Source organism: Anas platyrhynchos, chromosome 20 (genome assembly GCF_047663525.1).
Source record: "Anas platyrhynchos isolate ZD024472 breed Pekin duck chromosome 20, IASCAAS_PekinDuck_T2T, whole genome shotgun sequence".
Taxonomy (NCBI): Eukaryota; Metazoa; Chordata; class Aves; order Anseriformes; family Anatidae; genus Anas; species Anas platyrhynchos.
The window spans coordinates 11,010,909-11,026,035 of NC_092606.1; the positions used below are offsets into that span (position 1 = coordinate 11,010,909).

The window sequence follows — 15,127 nt, forward strand, 5'->3', positions numbered from 1 at the left end:
TTTCTAGCCCAGTGAATTCAGATTTTCTGAAATCAGAATTCAGGAGCATTGTTCTGATCAAAAGCTTGATTTGCATCTCTCAGACATACTAAAAAAAAAAAAAGGATGGGGGGATGACAAATGATAGCTATTAATTGCTGACTTACCAAATAATAGTTTAGGGTCATAGAAGGATGGATATGGTATTGGTTGACCATTGCTTTCTCTTTAAGCTAAGTGGCTCCTGTTATCCCCAATTTGTCCTGCCCTGTGTGACAGAGGACCACAGTAAGGTCACCAGCTAGATAGAAAGTACATGGACCATCCTAGACAGGTATCCTAGACAGGTAGAAGACACTGCTCTTGGGGACAGGAGACACTGCTTACCAGTGGCCATGACAATTGTTCTCCTTTTGATGCTGCAGGTAAAGCTGGTGCAGCACACATATTCCTGCCTCTATGGGACCTTCCTTGGGAACAGCCCATGCGAGCGGGAGATGCACAACATCTACAAGCGTACCTGCTCCGTGTGGTCCCTCCTGCGGGCTGGCAATAAGAACTTCCACAATCTTCTTTATATGCCAGGGTCTGAGCAGGTGAGTAGAGCTCCTGGTCTAGTCTTCTGGGCTCTGTGCCTGCAGAGCACTGGGGACTGTATAAAGAGAGAATGGAGAGGTTTTCTTCTGTGTTCATCTCTAAACATAGCGATTGTTGCAGGTGCTGCATCCAGTGTGCCATGTCCGAGCACTGCATGTCTGGACAGCAGTATATCTCCCAGCTTCCTCCCCACATCCTCTGGGACAGGATGATATGGACATTTACATGCCCCCTGGATCTCAGAGCCAGGAGTTCAGTGGCAGATGTTTGGACAGGTAAGAGCCTGGAGCTCCAGTCCCAGGTTGCCTCTTACCCACAGTCATCTTTCCCTTCTTGCTCATTATAGTTTCTCTGTTTTACCTGTTGTGCTTATTATCTTTACTGTGGAGAGCAAGAGCTCAGTAGCATTGTCCCAGCCACTTGGAGAAGAACATGTATAATTCCTCGATGCTCCTAAAAAGGCAGATTGTGGATGCCGTGATGTAGTTTCATGCCTTTCAGTTCATGCTGCTGCGCCCCTCTACCTCACCCCACCCCATGATCTCTAATTAGGAACATTTATGTTAATCTCAGTTTCAGTTGAAATGAGGGACATTTCAAGAGTTTTGTTCTGAGATTTGCTTTGCTTCCGGGTTCCAGATTACCAAAGACAAGATCTATGGATGACCTGCTTTCAGCCTGCGACTCCAGCAGCCCGCTGACCCGCACATCTAGTGATCCAAACCTGAATAACCACTGCCAGGAAGTCCGGGTGGGCCTGGAAGCCAGACATGCCACTGCTGAGGGAGCAGAGCTGCATGTGGGAGAAGGCAGCGTGATGGCTGCAGGCGAGGCAAGGGACGTGGAAGAGCATCAGCAAAATGCCCCCCTGCAAGCCAGCAGTGTTTTTAGCGGCTATGCTGAGCATGAAGTGCATAGCAAGCAACAGAGCAGCTGGGCATCTGTGCCAGCAAGCAGTGTGTCTCTGGAGATGGAAAAGGGAAATGTAACATACATGGAGGAACTGGATGGCGCATGTCCAGCTCCAAATCCTTCCAAGCAGGAAAATGTTGACAGGGTTCCTACCAGCTCTGAAAAGCAATTAGAAACCTGTTCCCAGGAACCCTTGAAGGCTGCTGACTTTGCATGCAGTGGAGGAGGTTGCCCCAAGAAAAACACCACCTGCCAAGACATTCCTAGCCAGGAGTCCCTGGCACCAAGTGCTCCTTGTCAGGAGCTGGGCATCCTCTGCCTGGATGAAGATAAGGGCAAAAGCAACGCTAGAAGGAATGGACCCTGTGAGGAGCCCTGCCAGCTGGGGAGAGTCCCGCTAGAGCAATGGCGCAAACCTATTTCCCAGAGCCAAAGCAGCGAGTTCTCGTTCCTGGGGTCCAACTGGGACAGTTTTCAAGGAATGGTGACATCACTCCCCAATGGGGAGCCTGCACCCAGACACCTCCTCTCCTATGGCTGTTGTAGCAAGAGGTTGAGCAGCAAACAGCTACGGGTGCCTGGCCTGTGCCTCAGTAGCCAGTGGTCTGTAAGAGAAGGTGCGAAAGCCTCAGTCTGCTCTGGCCACGTTGGCACACATTTTGCAGGCTCTGCAGTGAAGCCCAGCCGTTCAGGGCTACCCTGCCACCTGAAACAAGCATCTGGTCCCAAGCACGTGCCGCCAAAATGTCCTTCTCCTGTGCCTCCTCTCTACCTGGACGATGATGGGCTGCCCTTCCCCACAGATGTGATTCAGCACAGGCTGCGGCAGATCGAGGCCAGCTACAAGCAGGAGGTGGAGCAGCTACGCAGGCAGGTGCGAGAGCTGCAGCTGCGGCTGGACATCCGCCACTTCTGTGCCCCACCAGCTGAGCCACCCATGGACTATGAGGATGACTTTGTAAGTAACTGCCTCTAACACCCCAAGTCCAGCCATGCATCTCCTGGCCAGCAGTGGTCCCTGCACACCCCTCACACTCCCCTTTCCAACCAACATTCACCTTTAGAGTGGATGGTTAATACTGCTTCTGTGTTTCTTCAGCTCCTTTCCTCTGTTTTCCCTGTGCCATGTCCTCATGCCACCCAGAAGCACCTCTGCTTCCTGGAGGCCAAGCAGTGGCTCTTATACGGTTGTGAATGCTTCAGCCCTTTTCTCCTTGGGTGGAGAACTGCAGAGCTAGCCATGTGCCCCTCATAAGCACTGTGTGGCTGGAGAGGGAATGCCCTTGGCTCTGTGATTGAAGCAGCTGAGGGGATTTGACTTGTTCTCTTTTTACAGACATGTCTGAAGGAATCAGATGGCAGTGATAGTGAGGACTTCTGTTCTGATCATAGTGAAGACTGTTTGTCAGAAGCGAGCTGGGAGCCTGTTGATAAGAAGGAGACAGAGGTACGTGTGCTGCTATGGCAGCTGTAAAGGTACAGGAGAGAATGTTTCTTCCTAGCAGCTAACTTCAATGGTTATGGCAGCAGAGAGTGAGCTGGAAGAAAGGATGAGAGCAGCAACCCTTGTCCTTTAAGACAAGGTCCAAGAGACTACATCTTCTGCTGCTGCTGCTGTGTCCAATAGAGAGGACCAGTGGGATGGGCTCTCTCAGGGCTAGCCTGTTCTGGTCCAAAGCAACATCTCAGCCTGCATCCTGGGTCCTGAGACCTGGTTGGTGTGGTGTTACAGATTTAAAGCTGATGAGGACTGGTGTTTGCCCTAGGTTACGCGGTGGGTTCCAGACCACATGGCCTCACATTGTTTTAACTGCGATTGTGAATTCTGGCTGGCCAAACGGAGGCATCACTGCAGGTAAACAATATTTTTGCTGCAGTTCCACTCTTCTCTGCTTTTGTCTGTCAAACCTCACAGAATTCTTGAGTGTAATCTTTGTCCCCTCCACCTCCGAGGAGAAAGTGTTAAGTCTATCCTTTATTCACCAGGTCCCATAAATCCCCTGCAGGTTTCCAGTCTGCTATGTTGTCCTTGTTTCCATTTCCTTTTTGATCCTTTTGGTCTTTGATCTTTTTTCTGGGTAGTACTGCCTACTAGTCCCTTTCTAGTGCTAGCCAGCCAGATTGTGTTGGGAACCACGTTATTTTTTAAGAAACATGCTCACTAGTCGTAAGTAAGGCTGAGACTTCACTCCTGAACTTGGTCCTTTGCACTTGCTGAGATTTGCTGTGGCATTCCCAGCTCTCGTCTCACTGCTTTTCTTGCTCCTTCACAGGAACTGTGGGAATGTTTTTTGTGCCGGTTGCTGCCATCTGAAGTTGCCCATCCCTGATCAGCAGTTGTATGACCCTGTCCTCGTTTGTAACTCCTGTTATGACCACATCCAAGTGTCTCGTGCCAGGGAGCTCATGAGCCAACATCTGAAGAAGCCCATCGCCACAGCTTCCAGCTGAATGCCAGACAAGGGACCTGTCTAAGCCCAGCCTTTTCTCTCATGGGTTTGTAGGGTGACTCTGCCTCCACTGTAATTGTGAAGGCCTTTGGTGCAACACTTAAACACCAAGCTTGAATGCACTGTCTTCAACAGTCTTACTATCAGTCTGGAGCAGAGGAGCTCAGATTGGAGTACGGTGTGTGTCCCCACTCTGGTACCAGTGGGCCCGTACATTGTAGTCTGATTACCTAGGGCTAAAGAGGGGATTGCAACCTCTTTCTTTTGTGGGCTGGAAAGCAATGTTTTCACAGATATTGCCTGTGCAAAGTACCCCCAAAGCAATAGAAAGGCATGTTTAGAACCAATTCCCCCAACAAAGGCAAGCTGCTGTACAAGGAAGAGGGCAGACTCTAGGTGGTACCATGTGCTTTGAAAGGGTCTCAGCCTGGAGCAGGTCTGTAGATTCTCTTTCCATGAGTGTGATTTGTGATCAGCTTGGTGAACAAGACTCATTAGCCATCACTAATTGATTTTCTCTTGAGCATTGAAGAGAAATTCATTCTGGCTGAAAACGGGCTGAGCAGATTTCACCCGTTTTCATGCTCCACTAGGATTGGTGAATGCACTTGACTGTCCCTGCCCTGCAACAATGTGGGGAGATGGGAGATTGGCTTTTTCACTTCCTGCTCTGCCCGTCTGCTTTGTCTGCAGTAGTGTCACAGCCTGGTGCTAACACAGGAATGGCACCCTGATCTTCTCCTGGCATGGAAACAGAACTTGTGTTCCTGTGTTGCTCCTCCTCCCCTTTTCTGCCCTCAGCTCTCCACTTCCTACTGCTCTTTATCCTGAAAACTTGATACCTTGAGGGTATAGGCCATAATGTGTTGTTTTACCTCCTGGAATGTGCTGTCTGGTGTATGTGAGGGTTTCAGTCCAAATGCTGCTATATATTTCTGTGCACTTAATGTAACCCGAAGAAGGGAGAATGAAGCAGATACCAAAATGGGGGTGGGGAAAGACACTGGCTGACATAGACACTACAGTCTGTGCTTTTCACTTCAGGATGTACAACCAAGCTACAGTGATAAACATGACATGTGGCATCTGTTCAGTGGTGGAAACAATATCTCTGTTTTGCCCCAGTGCTACCTAAAATGCCTCTTGAATTTGACATCTTTTTTTGTTGCCTGTACAGTGGTCGAAGTTCAGAGTTGCCAACTTGTAATTGCCTCTCTACTTGTTCATTAAACTAGAGAACGGAAATCCCAACTCATTCCAAAAATAAAAAAAGTTAACAATTGAACTGGGGTTAGGAAAAAAGTGGGCTTTGGGTGAGCTTTCTGCTTTAGGAAGAAGCGTTTGAACATGGGACATTTCTTTACAGAAATGCAATTTTCTTTCCAACAATATAAAAATGTACTATGTATTCTGTAATATGTCATGAGCTGAGACTTTATATGTTGGGAAGGGAGTACTTGTGAGGGCATTTGGTCTAATAACAAGGCAAAGTACTTCATGCTGTTGTGATCTCCCAGATTTTTTGCTATTGGTTTGTCATCTCTATCAGAGGGAATGGAATAATGACCCTTTCCTATACTTTGATATGTCAGCCTCTGGTTTTGTAAGTCCCAATAGTGCAAGTAAAGCTAGCATCATCTGAAGACCCTGTGCTTACTTGGACTCTGCTTCTTTTCCATACTGGGAACAACCAATATGGCTTTGGGAAGAGAAGGCACCTTGCTTCAGATTCTCCCTTGCCTTGTACCTTGCAGTCATTGCCAGACATGGAAGAGTAACCATTGGGCTGGCAGAAGAATTTGGATTTGTTCCTGTTTTGCACATGTTGGAATGACTGCAAGCAATAAGGAAGCCAGAAACTAGGTACTCCTGGCTCTTCCGTTCAGGCCATTAGTCCAAACTGCTTTTAGCTCTTGTGAGTTTCAGTGTCACAATGTGCTGGCCAAAAACTCTAAAATCAGTTTGATAGCATTGTGACAAACAAAATGTGCTGTACAACTCAATACAATTGAAATAAAATCTCTATATTAGTGCTGCTGTGTTTGGACCCATTCTTTAGTTTATGGTGTAATCTTACTCATCGTTCCCCTGGCTGTAACTTGCTACCCTTTCCCTTCATTAAGTTATGTTAGGAATTTAGTATCCCTTCTCACAAATAGTAATCAAGAGTAGGACACAAAGCATGCTATGTCATAGTCTTCTAATTTGAGGCTCTGTATTCTTTACCAAACAAGCCTGTGGCTACCCAAGATGCCAACTTCCTCCAGCCTCTCCTTTAATGACTGGGTGAGGAATTTTTCTCTTCTAAACAAGAGCTGCTAGGGAGGATTCTGTAGTTTTTCAACATGTTTGTACCACTTTTACCTGGTAAGTTATGTTAGATTTGAACATCCTCAGGGATGGGATGGTTTCACAGGCTTCTGCATAGCTGGATTAGTCCCCAACTTCCAATCTGTGGTAGAAGCAATGGTCCGCTTTCTCTCCTTGCAATTTGGTGAGCTTTTTCCTGCCCGTTTCACTTCTGCATCTGGCAGTTGGTTGCATTCCTCTATGCAGAATGGCATCTGGGGACTATTTTGCTTAGTCAGCCTGATCTGCCAAGGGTGATGCAGGTAAGTAACAGTTTGTAGTGGAACTGGAGTGAAACTTTTAGAAAGCATCCAGGGATCTTAAAATTGAACAGGCCTCTCATAAAACTACTCCAATAGTTCAGGTCAGGCAGGTACCTAATACCTGTTGTATTAGAAAACAGCAGTATGATAGCTAGTCACATTTAAAAACTAACCTTTGCTCTTGAAACAGTCATACAAAAGAAAGTCATCTTTGAAGGCAATGCTTCTGAATGTTAACCATGAATGATGTTTCTACAAGGAAGAACAAATTAACTTCCAGGCTGTGGTCTTAACAGTTCTGATGTCATCTTTCTATGCAGTGGAAGACTGGCTGCTGGGACTGTTGTATGACCCTTTTAGCATTCCTTCACCAGAAGAAACAGTACTTCCACAGAATTTCCCTCTGTGCCTTCAAAGCTGAATATAGGCATTTTGCCTGAGACACTTGTAACTGTTATAGTGTCAGGCTGGCGATGCCAGCAAGGGCACTTAACATTCATGAGCATTGAGCACAGAACAAAGGACTATCACTTAAAGAATATAAAGCCATAATTTGCCGACATGTTCAGGCTGAGGTAATCTATCTGTGCACACTGAAATGTGTCTAAACCTAGCACAAACAGTAAGATCAAAGCTTTCCCCTATCAGTGCACTAACTGCCATGAATTCTTAGCAAATTAACAACTGGAACTGCGTATGATGTACTATAATACCAGCCACTGAACAAAATAAACATAGATTTAGGTGTAGTGAGAAGTCAGGTCAAGCTTGTGATTGTTAGATATTATTCATCTGCTAAGCCATTAGTAGATAATGCTAAAACTGCAGCAGATGTAAAGAGACATGTTAAGCCTTGGTTATGAAAGAGGGAAAAAAGAGGAATGCGATATATGGCCTTCTTGTGAACCCTGCAAGTACTGAACAGGAAACAAGTTTAAACTGCGAGACAGACAAGACAGATGCAGGCTTTCTGAGGTGTGTTTGATGTGCTTCTGGTCATTCCATTTTCAACAGTTAAATAGCAGTACAATGCTCTCCCAAAATGTTATGCTTCTGTAAAAGTGAACTTTGGCCACTGCCATTTATTTATGGTACCTTGGGTATCTCTGTGTCTCTTAAGTACATACTAACATATATATCAATCTGTCCTTAGATGAAAGATGCTGTATGCAGTCTCCAGTATGTTTAAAAAGAGTTACTGAAAGCAGCACACACATCTTCGAAAGTCTCACAAAGTTTAGGTTAGTCATGCAGCTTTAGTCTCCCATGTAAACATATATTTTACTGACATGTTTGTATCCGATTCTTTCTTACTGAAAACAAAGCCAGTTCAGAACCTGTGTCAACCTCTGCATTTGAAAAGCCAGTTGTGCGAACCTGCTGGACTGGCCTATTAAGTTACGTGTTCATGAGAGAAGACAGCAGCTTAAGGGTAAGCCCTCATTATGGGGGTACTTAGGTGTTTTATGTGACCTGGAACAAAATATTCAGTGTTACAACTGCCACTTCCCTTTTGTGACTGTAGCCTTATTTCACAGTTAGACAATAAAGTCCTCCCTGTCACCTTCTAACAAAGTAATCACGTTGTACAAAAATCGATATATTTGTATACCAAGGACATACATCAAGAAAATATAAGAACAAAGCATTTTCATTCATGGTCTTAAAAAAATGCAAATTTATTTTAGATTTGCATAACATTTTTTATTTTTTTTTAATGGCTGCAAAGGCACTTGCCAAAAGGAAAGCATTTGGCAGAACTGTATCAGAAATAAAGACTGACAGGCCTGGCTTAATGGTTTCAGTATATACACTGTGCAGAGCCTCTTCCTTTTGAATGAATGGTAAGGGTAAGTCAATTATCTGCTAAAAGTCAGTTCTACTGAAAGAAGGGAGGCATGCAACATCAAAGACTTGTAACAGGTGAGCAACTAAAGAGGAACAAATTCAATACTCCATAAATCCAACAGGGACAAGAATCTCTGCAACAAATTCCTGCATAGAACTGCAGTTCTTATTTGGTGATTGAATTGTGGAGGCAGCAGTAGTGCTACCAGACTTGAAGCTGCGAGTAAGGGAAACTAGGACCACCATGAGGGGAGAACATGTGCTGCCAGGTGGATTGTACTCTTTGCCCGTCTTTTCAGACCCGGAGCATTGCTAGTTTGGGGAAGACTGAATAATGTAAGTCAGCGTGGGGCTGGAATGGTGTCAAGGCAGGTGTTGAGTGAAGTCTGGAGAGGCGATAAAACTGTGCAGGGAAAGAAAGATGTAGAGAAGCAGCAGCAGTAAGGCTGGCTGAAAATGCTAGGCACTGTTGTCAGCTGACAAAGCTACCTCTAGATCCTGCACTGTCCAACAGCTTTGACTGAGCTACGTTTCCTGATGAAAAGCACTTCATTATTATTGATCTGTTTCAAGTAAGAGGAAATTTTCAGTGTTCCCCAGAAACATTCTGAGGGGCACCTACACTGTCTAAAACATGAGCAGTTCAGAGGTTGACCTACCAAGACAGCTAAAAGGATCATTACCTTCTCATTGTCAGGCTTGCTGGGCGAGTCAAGCACACTCCCATCTGTGTGACACAGCTGTAAGAGAGCTATGAAGCTGTTTCCTTCAGCTTACCTCCTGCCACATCTGCTGTAAGATTGTCTCGTGTGACCTGGCATGAGTAGTGAGGCACTGTAAGGTGCAAGACACGGCTTTGCTGGGAGCAGGCAGCACTCTGGAAGCTGATGAAAAAACATTCCATCTTTCAAAAGTCATCTGTTTTGCAGCTATGGGCTCAGCTGCAAAGTACGAAAGGAAATACTTTAAAGGGACTTCTTAGTTTTAGAGACTCATTCTCTGCATTTTACTTATGGACTACATATTGTTGAGTGTGACAAGAGTTATGGTTGACATAAAAAAACCTCACCTATCTCAGCTTCAGGCAGTCATAGTCTTCTTGCACTCCTGCACAGGGAAAGAGAAGCCTTAAATAATTTCTTTGACATAGTACAAGAGACAGACTCAGGAATGCTGAGAAAATATTTTGTGAAGTGGACTTTTTCTTGATTTTCAAGTTTGCATTCAGTATGCTTCACTTCAAAGTTATAGCTGTTGACACTGAGCAACCATTACAGAATTCTTAAGAGGATAATTTATAAATTATTACTGAGGAAATAAAAATGCAAAGCCCCTTGGGAAAATGGCTTCATCTTCACATGGGTTTAATGAGTTCAACTAGAACTGTAGGCCATTAGTTCCTCGGGTAAAGCAACTTCTTCCATGGTCCAGGATTTTAGCTTTGACAACAATGCTGGCAAAATTTCTGTTATTTCCTGCTGTTGCTACTGACTCAGAATAATGACAAAAGTGCTAAATCTGACAAAGATAGGCACAGGACAGAGTAGTAATCAGTCTGCTAGAAAAGGGGCAAAAATCATCTCTTAATCCCTCCTAACAATCACTTTCTGTTGACCCATTTCTTATTTTACCTGTCTGCTTTAATTTGAAGTGACCGTATCCCAAAATACTTAAGTACAATTTTTTTCCTCACTTCAGTTATGCAGAAGAGCAGAATGATTTTGCTTTCAGTTTACAAATAAGAACAGTTTCCCATCACAGCTTATTCAACCTTGTCTCCTTTCTATAATTTACTGCACTCTCACTTGCCGTGGTGGTTTGGGGCTGTACTGTAAACCAAAGCATTAAAAATTATTTCAGTTAAAGAAATCTTATGACACCTATCAAATAATGTACTTAAGGCCACAAGACGTGCAGCTGTTTGATCTTCTCACTATCTTGCTCTGAGGGCAGCCAAAGATAGAGGAATATCTTTTTCATTGCTGATGACCCATAAATGGGATGCAGACAGAGATTACCATTCTCTTCCTTTCCCAGCTCCTTTTTTCTCCTCCCTTTTTGGTTCATAGCAGAGGTTCTTTCTCTAAAATTCTAAGAATGACTGTACTAGGCTAGAAAAAAAAGTCCTGTGGAGCCTGTCTCCAATCACAGCTAGCAGCCGAAGCTCTGAGAAGAGCCTAAGAGGACATACATGCACTAATACATCTCTGGTACGAACGCTGATCATCCACCAATCTATGACTCAGGGACTACCAGTGACAAGTGCCATCTTTAAGAGCCGTAGATGTACTTCTCTTTGTGAATATATCTGGTCTTTTTATTTTTTTTCAGCCAAATCCTATTTTGGTATCCAAAACATCCTGTAGCAATTAGTTACCCAGTTTCCCTGTAGGCACCCAACTTGATTTATTTTATTTGACATTCTCCCAATTCTTCTACTAGTCGCATTCACTTTCTTTACACTACTTATAATTTTACTACCCACCTTCACATAGTCAAAACCACTCTTAAAGTTTCTTCTTCAGTGTTTCCTTCTGTCGAAGTTAATCCATATCCTCAATGCTGATTTTCTCTATTCCATTCTAACGCTACTAAAATGCTACTCTGGAGTGAGAGAGATGAGAGCTGCACATGTTCACTTTTAGGGCACAGTGAAAATTTGTGTTTTCATCTCTGTTCCTTTTCCAATCCCGTCTAAACTCACTTTCTTTTCCTTTTTGGGCACTGACACAGCTGTGAGCTGACACTTTTGTAGACCTACTGTAATATCACAATTTCTGTGATAAGCAACATGTTTCAGCGACCATCACTGGGTACGAGGTTAGGCTTCTATCAGCACTGAATTCCCCCTGAGTATTGCCCACACCAGCAGATGCATAGTCCTGCAGTCCCTCACAGCAGCTCCAGAGAAGTTAAGGTGAGGAGCACAAGCCATCATCTGTCTCACCAACCTCTTTTTGAGTGCAGTCCTGCACAGGCTGGGCACAGGCCATCAGTCCCCATAGGAGTCAATCACTTCCTGTGGAAGCTGACTCGCTTTGCTGAGTAAGCTGCTCTGAGGAGAAGTGGGCAGCCTCAGCACCTGAGTACTCCTCCTTCACTAAAGCAATCTATGAGGCTGGACTTCCCCTTCAGGCCATAGTTTCACCCAGCACCTGGTGTTTTCAACCTGTTTCCACACATCTGGGCTGATAGTAGCGCACTTACCTGTGCTTTGGATGATGCCCCCAGGACTGCCTGGGGATGCAGACAGGCAGTTCCAGCAGCAGCAGCCCCAACCCCTGAGGTTCGGTCTCTCTCCTCCTGGGACCCACAGGGAGCCCCTGATAGCAGTGGGGCTGAGTGGGTGGTGGAGCTGAGAGGGGCTGAGGGGACATCGGGAATGAGGGACCATCAATGGGGCTAAGCGGCACTGAGGGGGACTGACGGGGGGATGAGGGGGATTGAGAGGGCTGAGGAGAACCGGTAAGCCAGTGGGTCTGAGGGGACGGCGGAACTACGGGGGGAATGAGAGGGGCTGAACGAGACCGGGGGCACTGATGGACCATGGGGAACTGAGAGGGGCTGAGATGAACTGAGGGGACTGAGGGGGACCAGGGGGCACTGGAAGGACGCTGGGACTGCGGGGGGACCGAGAGGGGCTGAGGGGAACCAGTGGGAAACAGCGTGAGGCCAAAGGGACGATGGGGACAAGGCGCCAGCGGCCGGGCTGAGGGGGACCGGGGGACACTGAGGGGACGGCGGTGCCGGGGAGCCCGGGGGGGCGGGAGGGGAGCGGGGGAACCGGCGCGTCGTGGGCAGGGGGCACGTGCTGGGCCGGCTCCGGTGCTGCCCGGCGGCGGCGGCCCTCGCGCGGCGGCCGTTGGGGCGTGAGCGGCCGCCCCGTCCCGTCCCGTCCCGTCCCGTCGCCATGGAGGAGCCGCTGCTGCCCGCCCCCATCAACCCCAACAACTTCCCGGCCAAGCTGTGGCGCCTGGTGAACAGCCCGCTGTTCCGCTCCATCCGCTGGGACGCCCGCGGCGAGGGGCTGCTGATCGACCAGCCGCTCTTCGAGTCCGAGCTGCTGGGCGCGGGGCCGGGCCGCGCCGCGGGGCCGGGCGGCGACGGGGCGGCGGGGGCCGGCGAGCTCTTCAAGACCACCAACTTCACCAGCTTCATCCGGCAGCTCAACCTCTACGGCTTCCGCAAGGTGGTGATGGGGCCCGCGGGCGGCGCGGCGGGGACCGGCCCCGGCCCCGGCCCCGGCCCCGGGCCGGGCCCAGGGGGCGACGGCGGCTCCGGGGGGCCCCTGCACCACTTCCACAGCCCCCACTTCCGCCGCGACCGCCCCGACCTCCTCGTCCACCTCAAGCGCCTGACGAGCGCCAACAGGGCGAAGCTGGCGGCCGGGCTGGAGGTGACGAGCCGCCCGCCCAACCGCTTCCAGCGCCTGCTCGGCGCCTCGCTGCACGGGGACCTGCTGCTGCCGCCCTCGACGCCCGGCAAGGCCGAGCGGCCCGGTGAGGCGCGGCGGGGCCTGCGGGAGGCCGGGCGGGGCGCGGGGCACGAGCTTTCACCTCGTAGAGGAGAAAAGGCCTGGTTGTAAGATTTCTGACAGGCCGCTCCCAAGAGAGAATAGTTTGTAAAGAGGACTGAATGACAGGGTGAAAGCTGAACGGAACATAATATTGTTAGAAAGCCTCCGAATATGTTTTATTATCTTCCTAACCCTCCGTGAGAGGGTCTGAGTTTTCCAAGACAAGCCTGAGCTCTTGGAGGACCATTCCACAAATTCCAGATAAGAGCAGGAGAATTATAGTTGGCGTTGTCCTCGTTTGCTGTGCTCTCAGCCTGACCCGTGGGCTGCTACCCAAAGAGCAGTCCTGCTCCCAGCTCCCGTGACCACACATTGCCATCATCTCCGTTGCAGTTGTTGGCTGTGCACCGTGCCCTGAAGGGAGGAGCAGGGGCTGCCCCTGTAGTACTGACCTGGGTGCAGAACTGTGAGGCTCGGGGTGGGAGAAGTGGCAGGACTCTGCAACCAGAAAGGAAAAAGCAGACGGTGGTACTGCCTCTTGCAGTACCAGCCCTTGCTGAGGGCAGGTCAGGGTATCCTGATATTTATTCTTGATTGTTGTTTCCAGGCAGTAACTGTAATCTACTTGTGTGGTGTTTTCTGTAATGTGAGTGGAATTGCACCTGTAATAGCAAGGAAACAAAAAGAAACTTCTAGGAAGGGAAGAAGCTTGCTTCAATATTGAGCCTAGGAAGCATTTAAAGATTTTGTTTCAACATTTTCAAGGCTAAGATAAGTAATTACGGATGTCTTCAATGAAATCAGGTCTGAACTGGTGTACTACAGGCCATTGATAGAGTAAATCCTAAGGAAAACACAGCCTTTTTTTTTTCCCCCATCTGTTTTTATGGGTGCATTTTTGTCCCAGTTTTTAGAGAGCTTTTGCTCTAGGAGTCTGAGTTTCTAGAAAGAAAAAGAGAACATCAGTTTTTATAGCCATCGAGTTCTGACAGGCTGACAATTTACTGTGCACTCTGTTCTGTACTGACTAGGGGCATGTCTTACTTTGCTTTAAATATGAGGTAATGTGATAGGTGGAAGATATTTTTGTTTGCAAAGTGTCAGTCTGTTCCAAATGTCTTGCAACATGTAGCTCTGTGTTAAATGTCCAGGAACAATTCCTGTTAAAGCACTGGTACATTGTAACCTGATAATTGTAACCTGAAACTAGATAATCTTAATTTCCCTATCCAAAGGTAAAATAGGAAGAAAGGAATCCTCATACTCTCTTCGTTCACTGTTTTTATATGGTAAAAATACTGGAGAGGAAATAAACAGTCCTATACATAAACTCTTACTAACATTTAGGGGGCAGGTAGTATTTATTTAGTGATTCCTAATGGTTTAATAAGAACTTGTGGAATAATGACTGTATGTTACCCATTTCTTGAGTTAGTTCCTATCAGAGTGAAAGAGGTAAACGCGAAGCTGTTTTTAAAAAAGACTAGTTTGATGCAAACCATTCTTAAGCTTATAATTAGTATAGCTATACACAGCACTGTGGAAAAGTCATAAATACGGTAGTTCTTTTAGGAATTCAATGAGCATAAAGACATTCTGACTTTTATAGTCAGTGTTCTGAGAATGTCAGCAAAAACTCTAATAGAAACTATGTCGTCATGGCATAAGACGTATCAGTATCTAAACTGAACTAGTTATGCTGACTGGAAAAAAGTTGACTTAAAAATGACAAGTGATCTTTGATGTTAATCAAAGCAAGGCTGTGTATAGAAGAAAGGAGATTCTTTAAACATACACAACAATGAATTACAAAGCTTGTAGCCTTCTTTCTCCTTCTCCTTCTTGAAAAAGACTTGGTTGTTCATGCAGATATATTAAAATCCAAATCAAATTGGGGCATAATCTGGCTAAGAAAAATAGCTGTTTTAAACTTTTAACACTTCCAAAAGTTATAAAACAACAACAACAAACAAAACCACAAGTTCTAAGTGAAAATACCTTATCTGTAAGTGTTGATGCAAGATCTTGATTACAAATTCATTATTCTTTTCTTGTACAGGTTACTTCTAATACTTCCCTTTTTCATTATCACTGGAGTCCTTCTGTAACTTAGACAGAAGCCAAGTGATATGCATCTCTGGCTTCCTCCAGTGCTAATTTGCAGTTTTAGTTTTTCATACTAGAGAACAAGAGGCTAGTACGATGAATGGCAC

General features: G+C 46.5%; 2 protein-coding genes and 2 long non-coding RNA genes across 14 annotated transcripts in view; 2 read left to right on the plus strand and 2 right to left on the minus strand.

Moving 5' to 3' along the window:
• MTMR4 (myotubularin related protein 4) overlaps positions 1 to 5,971 on the plus strand; it is a 53,131-nt gene extending 47,160 nt beyond the window's left edge. For all 8 annotated transcript variants that reach the window (XM_027446011.3, XM_038165653.2, XM_005015868.6 and 5 more), the window contains 6 exons: positions 405 to 575; positions 697 to 851; positions 1,216 to 2,446; positions 2,825 to 2,935; positions 3,255 to 3,343; positions 3,762 to 5,971. In XM_027446011.3, the coding sequence (XP_027301812.1) occupies positions 405 to 575; positions 697 to 851; positions 1,216 to 2,446; positions 2,825 to 2,935; positions 3,255 to 3,343; positions 3,762 to 3,939 (1,935 nt within the window). In that variant the 3' untranslated portion in view covers positions 3,940 to 5,971. The remainder of the gene's footprint in view (positions 1 to 404; positions 576 to 696; positions 852 to 1,215; positions 2,447 to 2,824; positions 2,936 to 3,254; positions 3,344 to 3,761) is intronic.
• LOC139999158 (uncharacterized) lies at positions 404 to 6,824 on the minus strand. The gene is made up of 2 exons (XR_011804296.1): positions 6,303 to 6,824; positions 404 to 631 (listed from the first exon to the last, which is right to left on the minus strand). It is a non-coding gene; the product is annotated as an uncharacterized lncRNA (long non-coding RNA).
• Positions 6,825 to 7,479: 655 nt separating this feature from the next.
• On the minus strand, positions 7,480 to 12,051 carry LOC139999157 (uncharacterized). Its single transcript, XR_011804295.1, has 3 exons — positions 11,606 to 12,051; positions 9,468 to 9,505; positions 7,480 to 9,282 (listed from the first exon to the last, which is right to left on the minus strand). It is a non-coding gene; the product is annotated as an uncharacterized lncRNA (long non-coding RNA).
• Positions 12,052 to 12,180: 129 nt separating this feature from the next.
• HSF5 (heat shock transcription factor 5) overlaps positions 12,181 to 15,127 on the plus strand; it is a 30,134-nt gene continuing 27,187 nt past the window's right edge. For all 4 annotated transcript variants that reach the window (XM_072026138.1, XM_072026140.1, XM_072026139.1 and 1 more), the window contains exon 1: positions 12,181 to 12,897. In XM_072026138.1, coding sequence (XP_071882239.1) covers positions 12,309 to 12,897 — 589 coding nt within the window. In that variant the 5' untranslated portion in view covers positions 12,181 to 12,308. The remainder of the gene's footprint in view (positions 12,898 to 15,127) is intronic.